At 39.1% G+C, this 18,263-nt stretch overlaps 1 protein-coding gene across 1 annotated transcript in view; it reads left to right on the forward strand.

The window, feature by feature from the left end:
• The first annotated feature begins 263 nt into the window (after positions 1–263).
• LOC124777401 (coatomer subunit delta) overlaps positions 264–18,263 on the forward strand; it is a 119,641-nt gene continuing 101,641 nt past the window's right edge. The window contains exons 1-3 of the mRNA XM_047252796.1: positions 264–410; positions 1,816–1,855; positions 15,477–15,700. Coding sequence (XP_047108752.1) covers positions 408–410; positions 1,816–1,855; positions 15,477–15,700 — 267 coding nt within the window. The 5' untranslated portion in view covers positions 264–407. The remainder of the gene's footprint in view (positions 411–1,815; positions 1,856–15,476; positions 15,701–18,263) is intronic.

Consider the following 18,263-nt stretch of genomic DNA (forward strand, 5'->3'; position numbering starts at 1 on the left):
TCCAATATAAACCGCAATTCATCCGATTTATCAAATGCAAATAAGGAAAATATGGAAAAGACAGACGATGTTTGTGGGTATTCAATAAGAGCGACAGTAAGGAAGGACGATGATAGCAATTAACTAACGTGTAACGATTTCTCATTATTCACTGGAAGCAATTCATGCTGTCCTGGGACTTTTAGAACGAGAATAAATATGTAGTTACTGTAAATATATTATGTTTTGTTTTGTAAGTGCCCTACCTGAAAATTAAGATTAGCGAGAACACATTGTTTTGAACGCTCGAGTCTCTGCTGACAACTTCAGTCCCACGTCACCAGCTGGCATGTTGGTGTCGGTGTTTTGCTGAAAGTCGAAAACAGGCGTGATTAAATTTGTTTACGCCATCAATACTAATTTTTACAATGGTAAATATGGTTTTTGAATTCACAACAATTTTTTCTGTGGAATGATGTGTGATACAAAAGCAGGGTTAACCTAAGTTATAAGTATAGTTGTTAAAAAATATTCCGTGTAACTCGGTTTAAAAGAATACTTAAAAAAAACTAAAGTTACTTTTGTGCTGTTTGCAAACAAATTAAAATAACGTAGTTCATGAAACGGGGAACTGTACATTATGAAGTAAGGTTATGTGTGTATGTGTTTACTGGTGTTGTATAGCTATACCGTAGTTTGTCAGACAGTTTTATATTCAGCATAAATTACTACGATAGTAACTCTGTGTGCATGGGGAATTTATGGCAGAGCTGTACATCAGAAAGAAATAACAAATTTTCGGTGGTATTGTGTTGTTTATTTACTCAGTGTGACCTGAAGCCCAGCAGCCTGTAAAACTATATAACAACAGTAATACTACATCATAGTGCCTGTACACAACGTAAGAGATCGTTCGTTATGTAAGTTAATTTCTTAAATTCGCCAACACAGTGTTGTCTATTTGTTTCATATTTCGTAGGGCTAAGTAATGTGGTAGAAGTGATGAGAATTGCAAATAATTGTCAGTAACAATAGATTAGCTAATATGTTTTTTTTCTTTTATGCCCTTCAGGTGAGAGTTACATTGAATATAGCGTAGGATAGAACTCTCCCCAAAAAGTTGCTCCTCACACAATACATGCAATAGGATTACGAATAAAATTGAATTATGGGAAACAGTGTAGAGTGATATGGTTAGTAAAACTTTATAGCGTCCATTTCAGCAATAGGTAGCACACACACACCACAAATATCATATATTTACTGCAAATGCTAGTGACAGAATGTTTGACTTTATGAGGAGTTTAAAAGTAGTAAAATATATTTTGCCTTCTGATTGTTCATGTTTAGCTTTTCCATTGTAAAGTAGCTAACTCAAGGTGCAGCTTGACACTCCTACAGAGAGTGACTGCACTGCGTGCATACATGTGCGTGTAATTGGTTGCGTCAGTGACAATGTTAACTCATCTTGCCCTATTCCTTCACTCTGGTTAGAGTGTACATAAGGTTTTTTTTCAGTTAGGAGCAATCAAAATTTTGGATTTAAGTTGTGTTTTAGTGAAGGTAAAATATGTAATATTGTGAGCACTGGTATATTTGTAAAAACATGTAACTGTCACTAATGGTAATAGCGTTTTTGAGCTGTAATCACTTTTTAATGTGAGTAATGTTGGAAAATTAAAATTTTCTAAAATTGACATTTGGTTTCTTTTCACAAGTAGGATTGACTGTAGTTTTATTTCCTTCCTCACCAAAACTGTATGTGTGTATTAAATTTAAACTGTATGTTTATTTATCAATGGAATATTTGAATGTTTGTTGAACTCTTTGTTGTAGGTACTCATAGCAGCAGCAGTTTGCACAAAAGCAGGGAAGAGTAAGTATTTGTGCAATTTCTCTCTCTCTCTCTCTCTCTCTCTCTCTCTCTCTCTCTTTCTTTCTTTCTTTCTTTCTTTCTTTCAATACCTTGAAATGAATTGCCAAAACTTTGCTTCAGTTTGAGATTTATTTAATACTCTTTACTTGTACAGTAGTAATGAAGTCTCACACTTTATTAATTGTATTAGACTGCTGTAATGTATGTAAGGAAAATATAGGTGGTAACTAATGTCTGATAAGTAACAAGAATGTGTTACAGAACTGTTTGACCAGAAGAGGGCCATGTGACTTATACAGGAGGAAGAGGGCTATAATATCAGGACGATAAAGCAAAAATTTTGTGTCGTGCAAGAATTACTTTTCATGTGCTAGTCACCTGTTTGCAAACTGGATTTGAATTCTTCAGATTACCCTTATGATGAGTATCTAGCGACACCCAATGTTATGGTGATTTTTAAAATGTGACATCTAGTCTCTACCACAGTTCCTACTGCAAGCTTTCTAAGCTGCACTGCCATGAGTGTGGGGTGAAATTAACAGTATTACCATTCTGATGTGACTAGTGATGTCACTGTCATCACTGACAACCTTATCTGAAGCGTGATCTGAGGTCTAGGTTTGTTTGGAAAGAGACATTGTGGTTGTCAGTTGGTGAAGCCACTGAATGTTTCATGTAAATAATCTCTTTCTCTTTTATATAGTGTGTATTCTGTAGTTATAGCTATGCTGGAAATCCATATTTTTCTCGCTTGGTATGATATTTTCAAGTTTTAATATTCTTGAAGACAATAATAAGAATGTCCTCCCACATGACCTCCATATTCTCTTACTGTGATAGTTAAGATACTCTCAGTTGTATGACGTCTTAGTTGCCATAATGTTTATGTAGGTCCTGCTATGCTGTTGAGTTGTTGTTTCCGTCACTAGTTAAAGCTAACAGGTTGTTTCTTATTCTTCACTACTTACCCTGTCACAACACTTAGAACACTTTATAATGAGTGAATAGTGGAGCAAAATTTATGTTGAATTATATCATCTGTTTTCACAACTTCTTGTGAGTGTAATAAATGTTGCTAACAATTGTTAATGACTGCAAAAGGGACTTGCTGTACTGTTAATATCTGTGTAAAAAACATTGGTGCAAAATATGTCCCACTAATGCATCTACTACATTCTAGCTCTGTTACAATATGTCCTGTTCCATTAGAGACCAAACCACCTGTGGAATCAGTCTTGTCATGTGCCAATTTTGCAGGATCTTTGTACATGAAATGCTATCCACCACCAATCTCTGGCCAAAGCTGAAGTTGACTGCCCAGTTTCATAGTTTGTTACCAGCACAGTATGGTCAACTTCAGTGTCTTCAACATTTGTATTTGATTGCTCCTGCCGTAGATCCCTAGATCAGCTTTTAAGAATTACAGTGTAGGAGTTGCCCTTGAAGAATGTAAGTTTGGAAGCTGAGTCATAGTGTTTAATTTCTTGGTTATATGCTTATTTCCTGTTTGGGTTCTAATGGTTTACTTGTTGCCAGAAGTTTTAGGCTTAAAGTTCAAAAGATTGCAGTTTGAATCATGTACGATTTTATATGGTTTGTTATTTTTACCATTGGCAATAACTTGTGTAAACAAAAATGCCAAATTGTGTAGCAGTTTGGGTTCAGTGTTAAACGTGCATTTCCCTTACAGTTCAAAGGTTAAGCTTTATCACAAGTTGGAAGAAGGCAAGCACATACCATTAATACATCAAATAGAATTTTATTTTACATCATCATATGTTAATATAAAGTATTTGTGTCTCGTACAGCTAAATGAAAATGTTGCTAAATAATTGTTTTCTGTAACCTGTAGTTACAATTGTTCATTTTCAGCTTGGTGTTGCAAATTCAATATGGTGATATTTATACATATAACTAGTGAAGAAATGTGTTTGGTGGCTTGTACACAGAATACATAATTTTGATGCAGCAAACGTTATTCAGATTGATTTGTACATGGCTCAGAACAACAAAGTGATTGACAGCAAGTTGTTTGTAGGGCATTTGGCATAGTAAAATCCAATCGCTGAATGCACCTTGTTCTACATCCTATTCGGTTCACAATTTTCATATCATTCAGATATCTCAGGTGCTGGTTATCACAGTCAGTTGCAGATGATGCTTGTGACCAGTAAGAAGTGTTGTGATTTGGTTTCATTCTTGTTTTACACCAAATAAAAAGGCCTGTTGCTGCAAATTTTTTATGCTTACTAAGTATCATATTTATTCCAGATGGGACCCATTTGAATACACAGACATCTGTATTCTTTCCTTCTGCTGCTTGGAAACACTTTTTCATGCTTTTACCTGACATCCTTGCCTTCCTTTGGAATGCAAGGACACAAGTGTAATATGCTGCCCATCCACTGTCTCTGTTGACATTTCAATGAAACTTGACATAGCAAAGGGCACAATTCAAGGTAAAAGAAGGCCACATACTTATACACTGATGGAAAAAAGAATCACAGCACCAAGAAGGAGCTGTGCAACATAAACTAAAGTTGGTAGACGTGTTTGTACATCAGAAAGAAGATATCTGTTAAAATTTCATTCCATTCACATAAGAATGGTGTTAGTAGTGTCACTATGAGGATACAAAAGGGTTTGCTTTAAATACACACTATGACGGTCATGAGCGTTAGTTTCCTTTGAGATTGGACATGGTGAGTTGAGGTTAGTGAAGAATGCCTTTAAGGAGACAAAGACACATTTATCGACACCTCGCAGAGTTTGAATGAGGTTGTGTAATAGGGCTGCTAGAAGATAAATGTTTCTTCTGCAATATTGCAGAAAGAATTGACAGGAATTGTACGTGTCTGCTGGCAGCGGTGATCACGAAACTGTGTGGTCGCAAGGAGGCAAATGGCTTTACTGAGAGGTGCATGGCTCTGGTGCATCATACTGCATCTGTAGCAGCAATTTGAGCAGTGGTTGGCACCACAGTGGCACAACAAACTGTTGCAAATTGGTTACTCCAGGGGCAGCTACGAGCCAGAGTGCCAGCAGTGTGCATTCCACTGATCCCAGACCACTGCCATTTGCGACTTCACTGTTGTCAAGTGAGAGATAATTGGAGGACAGGGTGGAGGTATGTTGTCTGATGAAAGCTGTTCTGCCACAGTGCCAATGTTCTCGGAATGACCACGAGAGGTCAGTGCTAGCGCAACGAGTTGTTCACATGATATTTGTTGGACTGTTGCCTGTAAACACGTGCCACGTCAGTGCTCTTGGAAGAGAGCTGTGGCAGTGACATGCTTCTGTTGTTGTTCCCGCGTATTGATTAGCAAAGATGGAAAAATCGAGATTTGAGCAGTTACTAAGTACTTTGTAAAGAAAGGTATGAAAGCAAAGGACATTCATGCCGATTTCCAGAATACACTGGGGGACTCTGCTTCTTCATGTTCAACTGTTTTCAAGTGGACAAGTGAATTTAAATTTGGTCTGCAGTGCTTAGATGATGATCTGTGCAGTGGTCAGCCAAGATGTGTCACTACTCCAGAAATCATTGCAAAAATGCACACAATGGTCATGGTGGATTGCTAATTGAAAGTGTGTGAAACTGCTCACACTTGCCACATGTCATCTGAAAGAGTATATCACGTTTTAACTGAAGAATTAGAAGTGGAAAAAATTATCTGCAAGATGGTTGCCGTGACTTAATGCTGGATCAAAAATGCATAAGAATGGACATATCGAAACTAACGAACTAAGGTATGAATTGTTGCCACATCCATCTTATGATATGGCTCTGTCAGACTTCCATCTCTTTCCAAAACTGAAAATTTTTCTTGGCGGATGGAGATTCACTTCAAACAAAGAATTGATAGCCAGAGTTGACAATAATTTGGCAGGCTTGGAGGAAACTCATTTTCGAGATGGCATCAAGGCACTGGGAAATTGTTGGACCAAGTACTTTAATCTATACTGAGTATGTTAATCTATACTGAAAAATAAAAAAGTTTCAGTGCTGTAAGTACTTTTTTTCTATTCAGTTCGAAGAACTTTTCAAACCACCCTCGTGTGTACATAAATCAGGTGATTCAACCTTCTGTGCTGCCATTCATGAACAGTATTCCAGGGGGAGTTTTCCAACAGGATAACACTCACGTACTGCTGTTGTAACCTGTGACACAACTTGCTCTACAGAGTGTTGACATGTTGCCTTCGCCTGCTCAATCACCAGATCTGTCTCCAAGTGAGCCCGTATGAGATATCATTGGATGACAACTCCAGTGTCGTCCTCAACCATATTAACCTTCTCTGTATTGACTGACCAGGTGTAACAGGCATGGAACTCCATCCCACAGACTGACATCCGGCACCTGTACAACACAATGTATGCATGGTTGCATGCCTGCATTCAACATTCTGGCGGTACACTGGTTATTAATGTGCCACCATTTCATTGTTAATCGCTTACATATGTTACCTAGACAAATATTTTCTTGAAATTCCTTTATCAACATTAATTATTTTTTGGTGTTGTGATTTTTTTCCCACCAATGTATAACATGACAATAATCTTTGGCAACACAATCAGCCCTAATCGTTCTGGTGTCAAACAGTATAAGGAAGATGATGATCTCATGTGTAACATTGTGACACAGGAGATTGCTTGCAAAAAATTTGTGCAACCCACTCCACAATATTTGTAAAGTGTGTGAATCCTATACCAACTAGGACAAACAGTGGATATTGAATGTATTTGAAGAAGGGTAACATGAATGGCTACAGTTTTTTTTATCCTTTGGAGAACCTCATAGAGGTGCTGACAATCCTGAAGAAGGATGCCAGCTACTCTTTAAAAGCATGTATTTAGAAAGGTTCAAGAACTAGTGTTAAACGAGGAATGTAGAAGTTACTACAACCCCATTTATATTGCCACAATAGGGACAGTAAAGACAATATTAGATTAATCACAGCACACATGGAGGCATTTAAGCAGTCATTCTTCCAACATTGTGGGCCTATAGGTGAATGAAACAGTGAAGAAACCCTAATATGTGGTAAAATTTGAAGCACTCTCTGTCATTCATTTCAGTGCTTGCAAAGTATAGATGTAGATTTTATCACTCAACAACATGTTTTTACTTTTCCTCTCAGAATTGATAAATGTTAAGTAGTATTTCCTGTTTTATGTTTGTCTGGATGCAGTGATATGTATATCTGGGAATGGAGTTGGGGAGAGGGAGACATTGATAGACACATATAATAACTGATGGAATTAGTGGGGAAAGCGTTCGAGGAAATGAAACTGCCAAGTACTAGTTAAGAAGTCATTGAGGACTCCAAATCAGTAATAAAGACAAAATAAGACAGCATAATAGAGCATTCAGGAAACAAATGAGATGTGTGCGTCAACACATTTACATCTACATCTATACTCTGCAGACTACCTTATTGTGTATGGTGGAGGGTACTGCACATACTACTGTCACCGCCCCTCTTTCCTGTTCGACATGGTTGATGAGTAGAAAGATTTTTGGTAAGCTTTCAAGAAGTGTAAATCTCTGTAATTTTACCTTCATGGTTTTTATGTAAGACACACACTGCCCAACAAAAAAAGTGAAGCATCCAGATGGGCAGGAGGAAATAAAATTAAACTTCGCAGGATGAAAGAGTATGTGATGTTATTTCAGTAATTACAAAATTAAGTCAGATTTACGTAGAGCTTGGCAGTATGAGTTCACATACCATTATGCAAGTGTGGATTCATTTGGCAAGAGTGTGATAGTTATTTTATTCTCTCTTGAAGCAAGCTGCCTGACAGCTGGTCCTTCATATCCTGCATACTGGCAGTGCGATAGAGACGACATACAAGCTGGTTCCACACATGTTCTATCAGGAACAGATCTGCAGATCTTGCTGGCCACAGGAGTATATAAACATCATATAGACAGTTCATAGAGGTACATAAAATGTGTGGACAATCATTGTCCTGTTGAAAACGGCACCACGTTACTGTCCCATGAGAGTTAACATATGGGGATGCAGGCCATGACATACTGTTACACCATCAGAGTTCCCACAATCAGTATCTGTTGTGACCTAAAGGCATACCCAATGTCCCTCCACACCATGATGCCAGGAGTAATTCCGCTGTCCTTTTTGTACACATCGGAAGAGTAGAACCTCTTCCTAGGACACCACCATATTCGCCAACAATGGTGATCAGGTGTAGTGTGAGACTACTGTCCATCACTGAACACAGTGATGCCATTCATCAGCAGTGTGTGTTTCCCGGCCACGGCACTATTCTGAATGCAGCCATTTGTGTTACCGTGTTAGCAGCAGCAGCCTACACATGAAGTGGTAACTCTTTTACTGGTTGCTGCTAGTGTCTGACCAAGGGTGAGGGATGATGGAGCATGTAGCAGGGCGTTGAATACTTGTTCTTGGATGCTCCACAAATCTGGACATTGTATCAGTTGATCAGCTGACCAAATGGAGACCTATCAAATGCTGATAATGCTTTCTCACAGAAGCATGCAGCATCACTGTGTCCTTCACAGTGAAAATTCAAGAGCTGATTCAGTTCACATCCCTTGTAAAATAAACGGCCAGGCCTGTAAACAACAACAAACATGAACATCACTAATGCACTCATGTATTCTAGTGGTCGTTCTACCTGCCACAGAGAAGTGCAACTGTAAACCATTTACATACTGCCCAATGATGGGTGTTTGTATGACGTTACATTGTTATCTGACCATGTTTTCTGGGAGCTTAACTTTTTGTCAGGCAGTGTATATGGGAGGGAGCAAAATGTTAGTTGATTTTTTTTAGGAACACACACTATAAGAATTTTAGTAGTAGAGCCTATAATGCACAGTGAAAACATCTTATCTTGTAGCATCGACTACTGAAATTGGACGAGCATCTATGTGATGCTGTCCTGTGTACTAAATGAACCTATGATCAGCACTGCTCTTCTTAGGATCCCACCTTGTAATCATTCTATACTGAAGAGCAATACTCAAGTATTGTCAGACAACTGTTTTGTAAGGTACCTCTTTCGTGGATGGATTTCGCTTCCTAAGGGTTCCTTGAGTGAAACTCCAACGACTAGTTAGATATAGTTCTTCCACTTTAAAGTGCTCTATATATGTACTTTCAGATATTGAATGGATGGGACTCTTTCCATTGATGTTTGACAACTTAGTAATTAAACAAAAGTTGGTGTGTCTGTCTATTTATGCACTGTGTTATATTTGTGTATATTGAGAGTCATCTGTCAGCCACTGCACCAATTGTCAATCCTCTGTAAGTATACCTGCATATTTCTAAACTTTTCCAGTGTTGAAACTTCTTTGTATGCAACTGCATCACATGTCAACAGCCTCAAGGCACTTCTGATGTTGCCCTGTAAGTCATTTGTATTGTTGTGAACTCCCTTCATACACCCACAGATATTTTTACATCACAAGATTCCTCTCTGTTAAGAAAGACATGTTGCATTGTATTTTTTAGACACTTTAATCCAATCATAACAAAGCTAGTCTGATGTTATGTCCTTCGGTTTTTCCTTGTCAAGAGATAGTGCAAAACTGCGTCGAATGCCTTCCAGAAGTTAAAGAATATTGCATCAACCTCTGCAAGAACATCTGTTGCCTATTGGGTCTCATGGCAGAATAGAACAAACTAGGGCTTCTGAGACTGTTGTTTGTGGAATTCATGTTGATTCTTGGAGAGCAGAGATTCAATTACCACTAAAATCATAATACATATTACAAAATGTGGTGACAGAGTAACATAAGCAGTGCAGGCAAATACACTGACAGAAGGAAAAATCGCAACACAAAAAAATAAATTTCGAGAATACATTTGTTAAGTAACATATTTGAGTGATTAACATTGCAAGATCACAGGATAATGTATGTGCGAGGTAAGCCATTGCAAATGTCAAATGTTGGTTAATTAATAATTAGTGTAACTGCCAGAATGTTGAATGCAAGCATACAAATGTGCATACACTGTGTTGTGTGGGATGGGGCTCCATGCCTGTTGCACCTAATCGATCAACACAGGGACGGTTAATGCTGGTTGTGGATGACACTGAAGTTGTCATCTGATGTTTCATATGTGGTCGATTGGAGACATATTTTGTGATCAAGCAGGCCAAGGCAACATGTTGACACCCTGTGGAGCATGTTAGGTTACAACAGCAGTCCTTAGTTTGAGCATTATCCTTTTAGAAAATAACTCGTGGAGTGCTGTTTATGAATGGCAGCACAACAGGTTGAATCGCCAGATTTATGTACAGATTTGCAATCACGATGTGTGGGATAACCCCAAGAGTTTTCCTGCTGTCATACGAAATGACATTCCAGACCATAACTCTAGGTGTAGGTCCAGTGTGTCTAGCACGCAGATAGATTGGTTGCAGGTACACAACTGGCTTGCTCCTAACCAACACAGGACCTTCACTGGCACCCGAGGCAGAATCAGCTTTCATCAGACAACACAACATACCTCCACTCTCTCCTCCAGTGAGCTCTCACTTGACATCCCTGTAGTTGCAAATGGCGATGCTTTGGGGTCAGTGGAATGCCCGCAAAGGGGCATCTGGCTCAGAGCTATCCTTAAAGTAACAGATCTGGAACAGTTTGTTGTGTCACTGTGGTTTCAACTGCTGCTCAAATTGCTGCTGCAGATTCAGTACAGTGCACCAGAGCCACTCACTGAACAAGGTGGTCTTCCCTCTCAGTAGTCCCACATGGCCATCTGGAGCTTGGTCATCTTATGACTGTACATTCTCCTGAGCACTGCTGCCAGGCTGCCAGCAATCATGTGCAGTGGCTACATTCCTGACAAGTCTTTCTGCTGTATTGTAGAAGGAACATCCAGCTCCTCATAGCTCTATTACATGACTTCATTCAAACTCAAGTGAGATGTTGGTAATAGTGTATTTGTCACCTTAAAGGCATTTTTGACTAACATCAACTCTCCATGTCCAACATCAAAGGTAACTAATGCTTACAACCATTTCTAGCAAACCCTGATTTGCATCCTTGTAATGGCACTACTAGCACAATCATATGCAAATGGTGCGAAATTTTAATAGACATCACCTTTCAGAGTTAGAAACACACCTACCACCTGTCATTGATGTTGCACAACTCTTTCTTGGTATTGCAATTTTTTTTTTTTTTTTTTTTTTTTTGTCTGGTAGTGCCATAATGTGTGTCTGTTCATCCACTGTTTTGGAAGCTGGAATGGCCTGCACACTTTTCCGGTCACTTGGATGGATCACTGCATTCCTCCAGTGACCCACGATAGACTATTGATACAAGAGAAGCAAGTGCTCTCGCACATGCTATGAGAATGGTATAGTTAACCATAAAGCCTAGTCGTCTTCTCTCTATTGAGCAGTTTTAATTGATTTTCTGTCCCGCTGTCACTTATCACAATAGACAGTTAAAAGAAGAAATTGTTATGTAGTTTTTCTCAGGTAAATAATTTTGGAAAATAGAATTAAGTATTTTTGCCTTGTCTGTGTCATCCTCTTTTCCTATGCCAGTGTGATAACTTAGCGATGGGATAAATAGATTTGCTCAAGTTCCTAACTTAACAGAAGAACACAACTTAATAGAAGTTTTTGTGAGATTGAAAGGAATTTTATTTTAGAATTCATTGAACACTTCATACATTACTGTACATTATCATTTTCACTTCATTTTCTTTGTCAAAAAGGCTTTGGCTATGTTTAAATTGGTGTTGAAGTTATTTTTGCTCTTGGAGCAACATTCTAAATACTGCTGTTTAACCATTGTGCATCTTTCCCATCCCTCACAATGTTGCTCAGCACATACCTCCTCTGAGACATATTGTCTTGAATTTTGCACAGATGTAATCAACATTTTTATTGTCAGAGATCAATGTTTGATGTTGACTGAAAACTGTTTGTTTCATTTTCTAAGATGAAATATCTTCCCATCTTTCTCAACACTACTACTGACACACACAGTGATGCTACACTGTGCAACGCAGTTGGAGGATCACTTTTTTGAAATCCCCTGATTGTTTGCCAGTGTGACACATCAGTGAAATTTGGTTCTACATTCCTACATAATGGTACAAAAGTGTGGTGCCCTGTGATGCCACTTGGGCTTGGCGATGCTTCAAACAGTACAGTACTGACACATGCGAAAATGACCACAGGTCAGAAGTACATGTGATGTGTATGGTGGGTTAATGATGTCACATTGGCACCAAATTTCACCATAATTCTGTACAGTACCATCATAGATGTGTCAAACAATGAGAAAAAGTGTCAAACATACTACCGTTCAGAATAAACACAAAAAAAACCATAGGAAGTGGCATAAAGGGCATCATTTATACCAACCTTTTCCTTGGGGCACCAATTCCAAACATTTTCAATCAAAAACGACAGTATGCACTGCGGTGAACAAAAGGATGACATTCTTGACAACGTTTGATGCTGCTGACACCCGTCCGATGACTCAACCCTTCTCCAAGTACGTCGTCAGGCAGCAACTCCTTTGAATGTGATCATGCCCATTTGGAGTGCATTGCGGCCACAAGTTTTGCTCTGGTTCACAGGTTGGAACCTGTAGGGACTATTCAAAACCATTCAACAAAATTTGAATGCGATCTGAAGCAGCAAACTGTGCTTAAGCTTTTTTAGCTCACTTGTTTCGTGCCCTCCTGTTGCCTAATTACAGAGGGATGTAACATTTACACATGCGTGAATAAAATGGGGCCCCTTGGTGCCACCTGCTCAAATTTGTTGAGCTCTTTAAAGATGTGCTTGTACAGAGATGACCTGTGACGAAGCCATAGGCACTTGCAGGTGAGCAACCCATTTGACACTTCTCTGATTCCAGATGGCCTACTAGCAGATGGAAGAGCAGCTGTGTATCACACCTGCAGGTGCCTAGGACACACATCTCTGATTCTTATAGGGTGTCCCTGCCATTTTATTCAGTTGTGTCAGTGTTGCACCCTTTCGTGATCACACCACAGGAGGGCTGAAAAAGCATTAGCACCCCTTGTTGCTTCAGACTGTGTTCAAATTTTGTCAGATGGTTTTGAACAGCTGTAATGGTTTCACCCTGTACGTGCAAGAACAAGAATTTTGATTGTATTGTTTCACACTGTACACATAAGAGCAAGAATTGTGATTGTGTTGCGCTCCAGAGGGGTGCAATCACATGTAGTGAGATTACTAGCACACAATATCCTTAGAAAAGGATTGAATCATGTGGTGGGTGTCTGTGTCAAATGTTGCCAAGAACATAGTCCTGTTGTTCATCACACTGAAAACTCTCATTTTCGACCACAAAATATGTGGGAATCAACATCCCAAGGAAAGGGATGGTATCATTGAAGCCCTCTATGTCTCCCCCTAAGGCCTTTTCATATCAGTTCTGAGCAGTGGGGTGTCTGACGTGTTTTACTTGGACGCGCATAAGAAAACCGTGTTATTTCAACACTGCACATCTTGGTTTTGACCTCCATCAGGGAGGTTTCAAAAGAAGGGGTGAAATGTGGTTAAGACAGGGTGCAACGACCTTCCCAAGTGACACATCCATGGTGGTGGTGTACAGAATTGTGGTGAAATTTGGTTTCCAATGTGACATCCTGAGCTGTGGCCTTTTCTTCGCATGCATCAACACCTTGCTGTTTGAACCATGACCAAGTCTGAGGATGATGTCGCAGGGCATTACCCTTTTGCAGCATTACAGAAGTATGTTGTATGCACCTTTGAGCCTAATTTCAAACTTGTGTTGCAGTGGGTGATAATTATGGTGTTTTGAAAAGTGATCCTTTAATTGTGTTGCAAATTTTATATCTGCCTTAAGGTTACTGATTTCCTGCTCTGTGTTAACTGAATCTAAAAATTTGAGCCTTTTTGTTACCAGGAGCTGTAAGATCTAACTGCTGCAGGAAATTTTTGGATAGAGCAATTAGACCAATACCATACGAATCCATGTATCTAGAACCTATCTTATGAATTGAATCTCCCAGTCAGTAGCTGGTAAGTTGAAATCTTACCCCCAATACTATAAAATGCCAACTTCTCCAAGCTTGCTCAGAAACATTCTGCCACTACTCTCCAGGCAGGCAGTTTCTTAGAACATCTGGTTATCGTGTACGATCACCTTTAACATTTATATTCATCTAATTATATCACGTACAGGATCTGTTCTAACTTCATTAGATATTATTGTATTTATTGTTTTTGGCTATAGACACGCCTCTTTCACTGCTGTCCGGCCAGTCTCCACAATATACATTTCAGCCTGGATTTAAATTTTCATTGCTGGTAATATCAGGTTATAGACAGCTGTCCTTTTCTAATACAATGCTGGCATTATTGCTGTTTATAAACAGGCCTATTTCTGGGTTCTATTTATGGCCGCTCCTGTCGTTAACTTATTTTACAAATCAGTAAATAATTAATTGTCTGTGTGCAAAGGTCAAAGGTTACTCTACATAAAAAACCATGTACACATCACATGTATCCTGCTATCTTGTAGTTGCTTTCTGTGTGTAGTGCATGCCTGACATTGTATGGGAGGGTGTCCTACAGTTATCCAACTAAAGGTGGAATTGATGTATCTGCATCCTAGATCTTTAAAGATTCATCAGAGTCTCTGTTTTAAGCTCTCCACTCAGCTCAAATCAGAGGATGACAATCAGTTCCACATCTCCAATGAAACCCAACCAGCAAACCTTCCAAGTGTACACTGGCCTTCTTTCCCAACCTGACTGCCATTTCAGTGGGGCACCATTTACTGCCTGACATTGGAGTGCCCAAGGACTCTGCACTTGTCTGGATCTTTCGAGATGATTGGTCACAGTCCCAACAGACGAGGCATCCCATGCTGGCCCAGATGTTCTCTTGGCAGCACAGAACAATCCTTATTATCTCATGAACCTTTCCTTAACCCTTGTTCTTATCATATGATATCCAGCTCTTCTGAAATGTGTGATGTATGCAACCTACTGTCACTATCTTCTTTTTCCTTTCCTTTCCTTTTGCTCTTATTCAGTTTACTCCTTCTTTCTGCAGATCTTCAACATTCTTGTCTCATCTGCAGTTTTAAGCCTTGTCTAATGTCAGTGGCAACTGGTGTATCATTGTATTTAGTTGCGTTGCACACAAGCTATTGTCAGAAAAGAGGGTGTACTTGTGTATATGTCTTTTGCCCATTGTTTTGCTGATGTGGATTGGTAGAGATCTGACTAAACAAAAACACACACACACACACACACACACATACACACAATTTGTCTTCAGAATTTAATCCTATCTTTTAAATTTTTTGATGTATTTATATGATAGTTTCTTTAAATAAAACACTAAACAACATAAACACGCTTCTTATAATATTTAAAATGAATATTTTTTTTTTTTACAAAATGCATATAAAGGTGTAACAGAATAGGTGCACTTACATTCTTGTAATTAGTGACCTGTGATGTATGACACTGTAAGATGTTGTTGTGATGTGCAGCTAATTCGTGTATATCACTGATGCTCTAATAAAACTAGAATTTATGTAGGTACTTTTTGCATACTAACACTTATCCTGATGTTTCCATTTTTCAGCTCTGGTATCCCGGCAGTTTGTGGAAATGACTAAAGCACGTATTGAAGGCCTATTATCAGCATTTCCGAAGTTGATGTCAACAGGCAAGCAACACACCTTTGTTGAAACTGAGTCAGTACGATATGTGTACCAACCCTTGGAAAAGCTCTACATGCTACTCATTACCACAAAAGCCAGTAACATCCTGGAAGACCTTGAGACACTTCGTCTATTCTCCAGAGTGGTCAGTATTTGTTTTTATCTGTGTCATTAGGGGAGTTTGAATATGCTATAGCTACTTTTTGTTCTTTTATAAGAAAGCTTGAAGAGAGGTGGCAGTATATTAATGGAAAACTATACAGAAGCTACCGAGCAAAATATCGTATATTACTGCCATGAAAGAAATAAACTCGGAGTAAAATAGCTGTAAATCACAACCCCTCAGTGCCCAGGGTACTCAGCCAGTAATGGCTGGGTACAGACATGTCAACACTTGAGACCCCAAGCTGAGGTTAAGTCAGCATTGCCAGTCCTGTAGTTCTGTAAGCTCTGGAAATGTTTCAGCAATCACCACTGGGTGTGATAGTAGAACAGCGTGTGTATGGAAACAGGACTTGGCTTAACCATGTGGATCATAAGGACTGGACTAATTGCACACGAGTTAGACATTGATGGGATGACAATAATGGGCAACCTCTGGTGCACCTGCAGCACCACTTCAAGTATCAGGCTTTCCCATACAAGTAAGGCTCTGTGTAGGTAGATGTGTCTTACCATAGCTCCTCATTGGTACGGTTATGGGTCCCAACATCAAACCAACACAGTTTTAAAGGTGTGGCTGGACTGGCTGAGATCACTATCACCCTTAAAACAAAGGAGATTTGATGAGCTGGTTTCCTGCAAAATAATGTACCAGGTGTACCAGTATGAAATGAGCGTTTTTTTGTGAAAATAAAACACTAATTTTGAATTGAAAAGTAGAAGCATTTCATTCAGGGTACTGACCATTGCTTTCTATACATTTTGACCACCTTTCTGCCAATTTGTGGACACCACGCCAATAGACATGTTCGTCTTTTGAAGCAAACCAATCAGGCACCCAATTTTCGACTTCTTCCTAGGAATCGAAGTGTTCCTCAGCCAATGCGTGTCCCATTGATGAAAACAAATGGTAGTCAGAAGGGGCCAAGTCTGGTGAATATGGCGGGTGGGGTAGCAGCTCCCAGCCAAGTGTTTTGATTGTATCCTGAACCAGTTTTGCTTTGTGTGCAGGTGCATTGTCATGTAAAAAACTTACTTTGCCATATCTTCTGGCCCATTCTGGTCTTTTTTCGATCAATGCATAGTTCAAATTGATCATTTGTTGTCTGTAGCAATTAGTATTCACAGTTTCACTGGGTTTTAGAAGCTCATGATACACCATACCTTTCTGATCCCACCAAACACAGAGCATTCATTGTCTTCATGCTGAATCAATCTGGTTTTGCAGTCGATGTTGATAGTTGTCCCGGATTAACCCATGATTTTTCCCGTTTAGGATTCTTAAAATAAATCCATTTTTCTTTGCCAGTAACAATTTGATGCAAAATTGATTTTCTTTCATGTCTTTGAAGCAAAATTTGACAAATGGTTTTTCGGTTGTTCATCTGTCTTTCATTCAGTTCATGTGACACCCATTTTCCACACTTTTGGATCTTTCCCATAGCTTTCAAACGGCCAGAAATTGTTCGTTGTGCAACATTTAGCATATGAGCTCTAACATGGAAAGTAAGCGTTTCCGGACACATGTCCACATAACATATTTTCCTTGATGCCATTTGCTTTTGACTCAAAGTATCATCTTCATCCAGTATTGCTTGCATTTCGGAATCTTCGAACTTTTTCGGTGGTCTTCCATGTTTTTCATTTCTTACATCAAAATCATTGTTTCTGAACCGTTGAAACCATCTTTTGCGTGTTGCTTCTGATAGAGCATGATCATCATATGCTGCGACAAGCATTCGATGCGACTCTGCAGCACTTTTTTTCGATTGAAAACAAAAAATTAATGTTTTCCGCAAATCATCACTTTCTGGTACAAAATTCGACATTGTTAGCATGATGAAAACATATGATGATGTTTGTTCCATGACTTGATGTGTACTAAATATCTGTGACAGATGTCATACCAACCAAACAAAAAAAATTAAGGCTCGTTCACAACAAATGTTCCTTATCGACACATTTGTATCTTAACGCTGATTTCATACCGCTACACCTCGTAATTATATCAAAGGTGAATTACTGCTAAAATATGTATAATGTAATTGAATAAGTAAAAAATATACTCACCAAGAAACAGCAGCAGTGCATACATGTAAAGGTATTGAAATTTGCAAGCTTTAAGAGCCAGTGGCTTCTTTTGGGCAGACGTGTTGAAAGGAAAGGAAGAGGTGGCAAAGGAAAAGGACTGGCAGTGTTTAGGAAACGGAGAGTTCGGAAGTGTTGTCCAGAACCCATGGTCATGGGAGACTTACCAGACTGGATGAGAAGGAAAGAGTCTTTCGAAACAAAAGACTCATGCTTATACTGTTGACATTTGCACTGTTGTGCACTGTTTTCCGTACAGTTAAGATAAAAGGCAGTTGGGGCAAGAAAAAAAACTAAATGCAATGAACCTATAACAATCTGCCGGAAACCATGGGACCCTTACACTGAAATACTCAGAGGAAATCCCTAAACAATCTCTGAAAGTTTGTCACTGGACTTCTGGTTCACCCTGTATGTTGGGGCAGATTACCACTATGTACCAGAGCATCCCTTTTAGC

The sequence above is a fragment of the Schistocerca piceifrons genome, chromosome 2, assembly GCF_021461385.2.
Source record: "Schistocerca piceifrons isolate TAMUIC-IGC-003096 chromosome 2, iqSchPice1.1, whole genome shotgun sequence".
Taxonomy (NCBI): Eukaryota; Metazoa; Arthropoda; class Insecta; order Orthoptera; family Acrididae; genus Schistocerca; species Schistocerca piceifrons.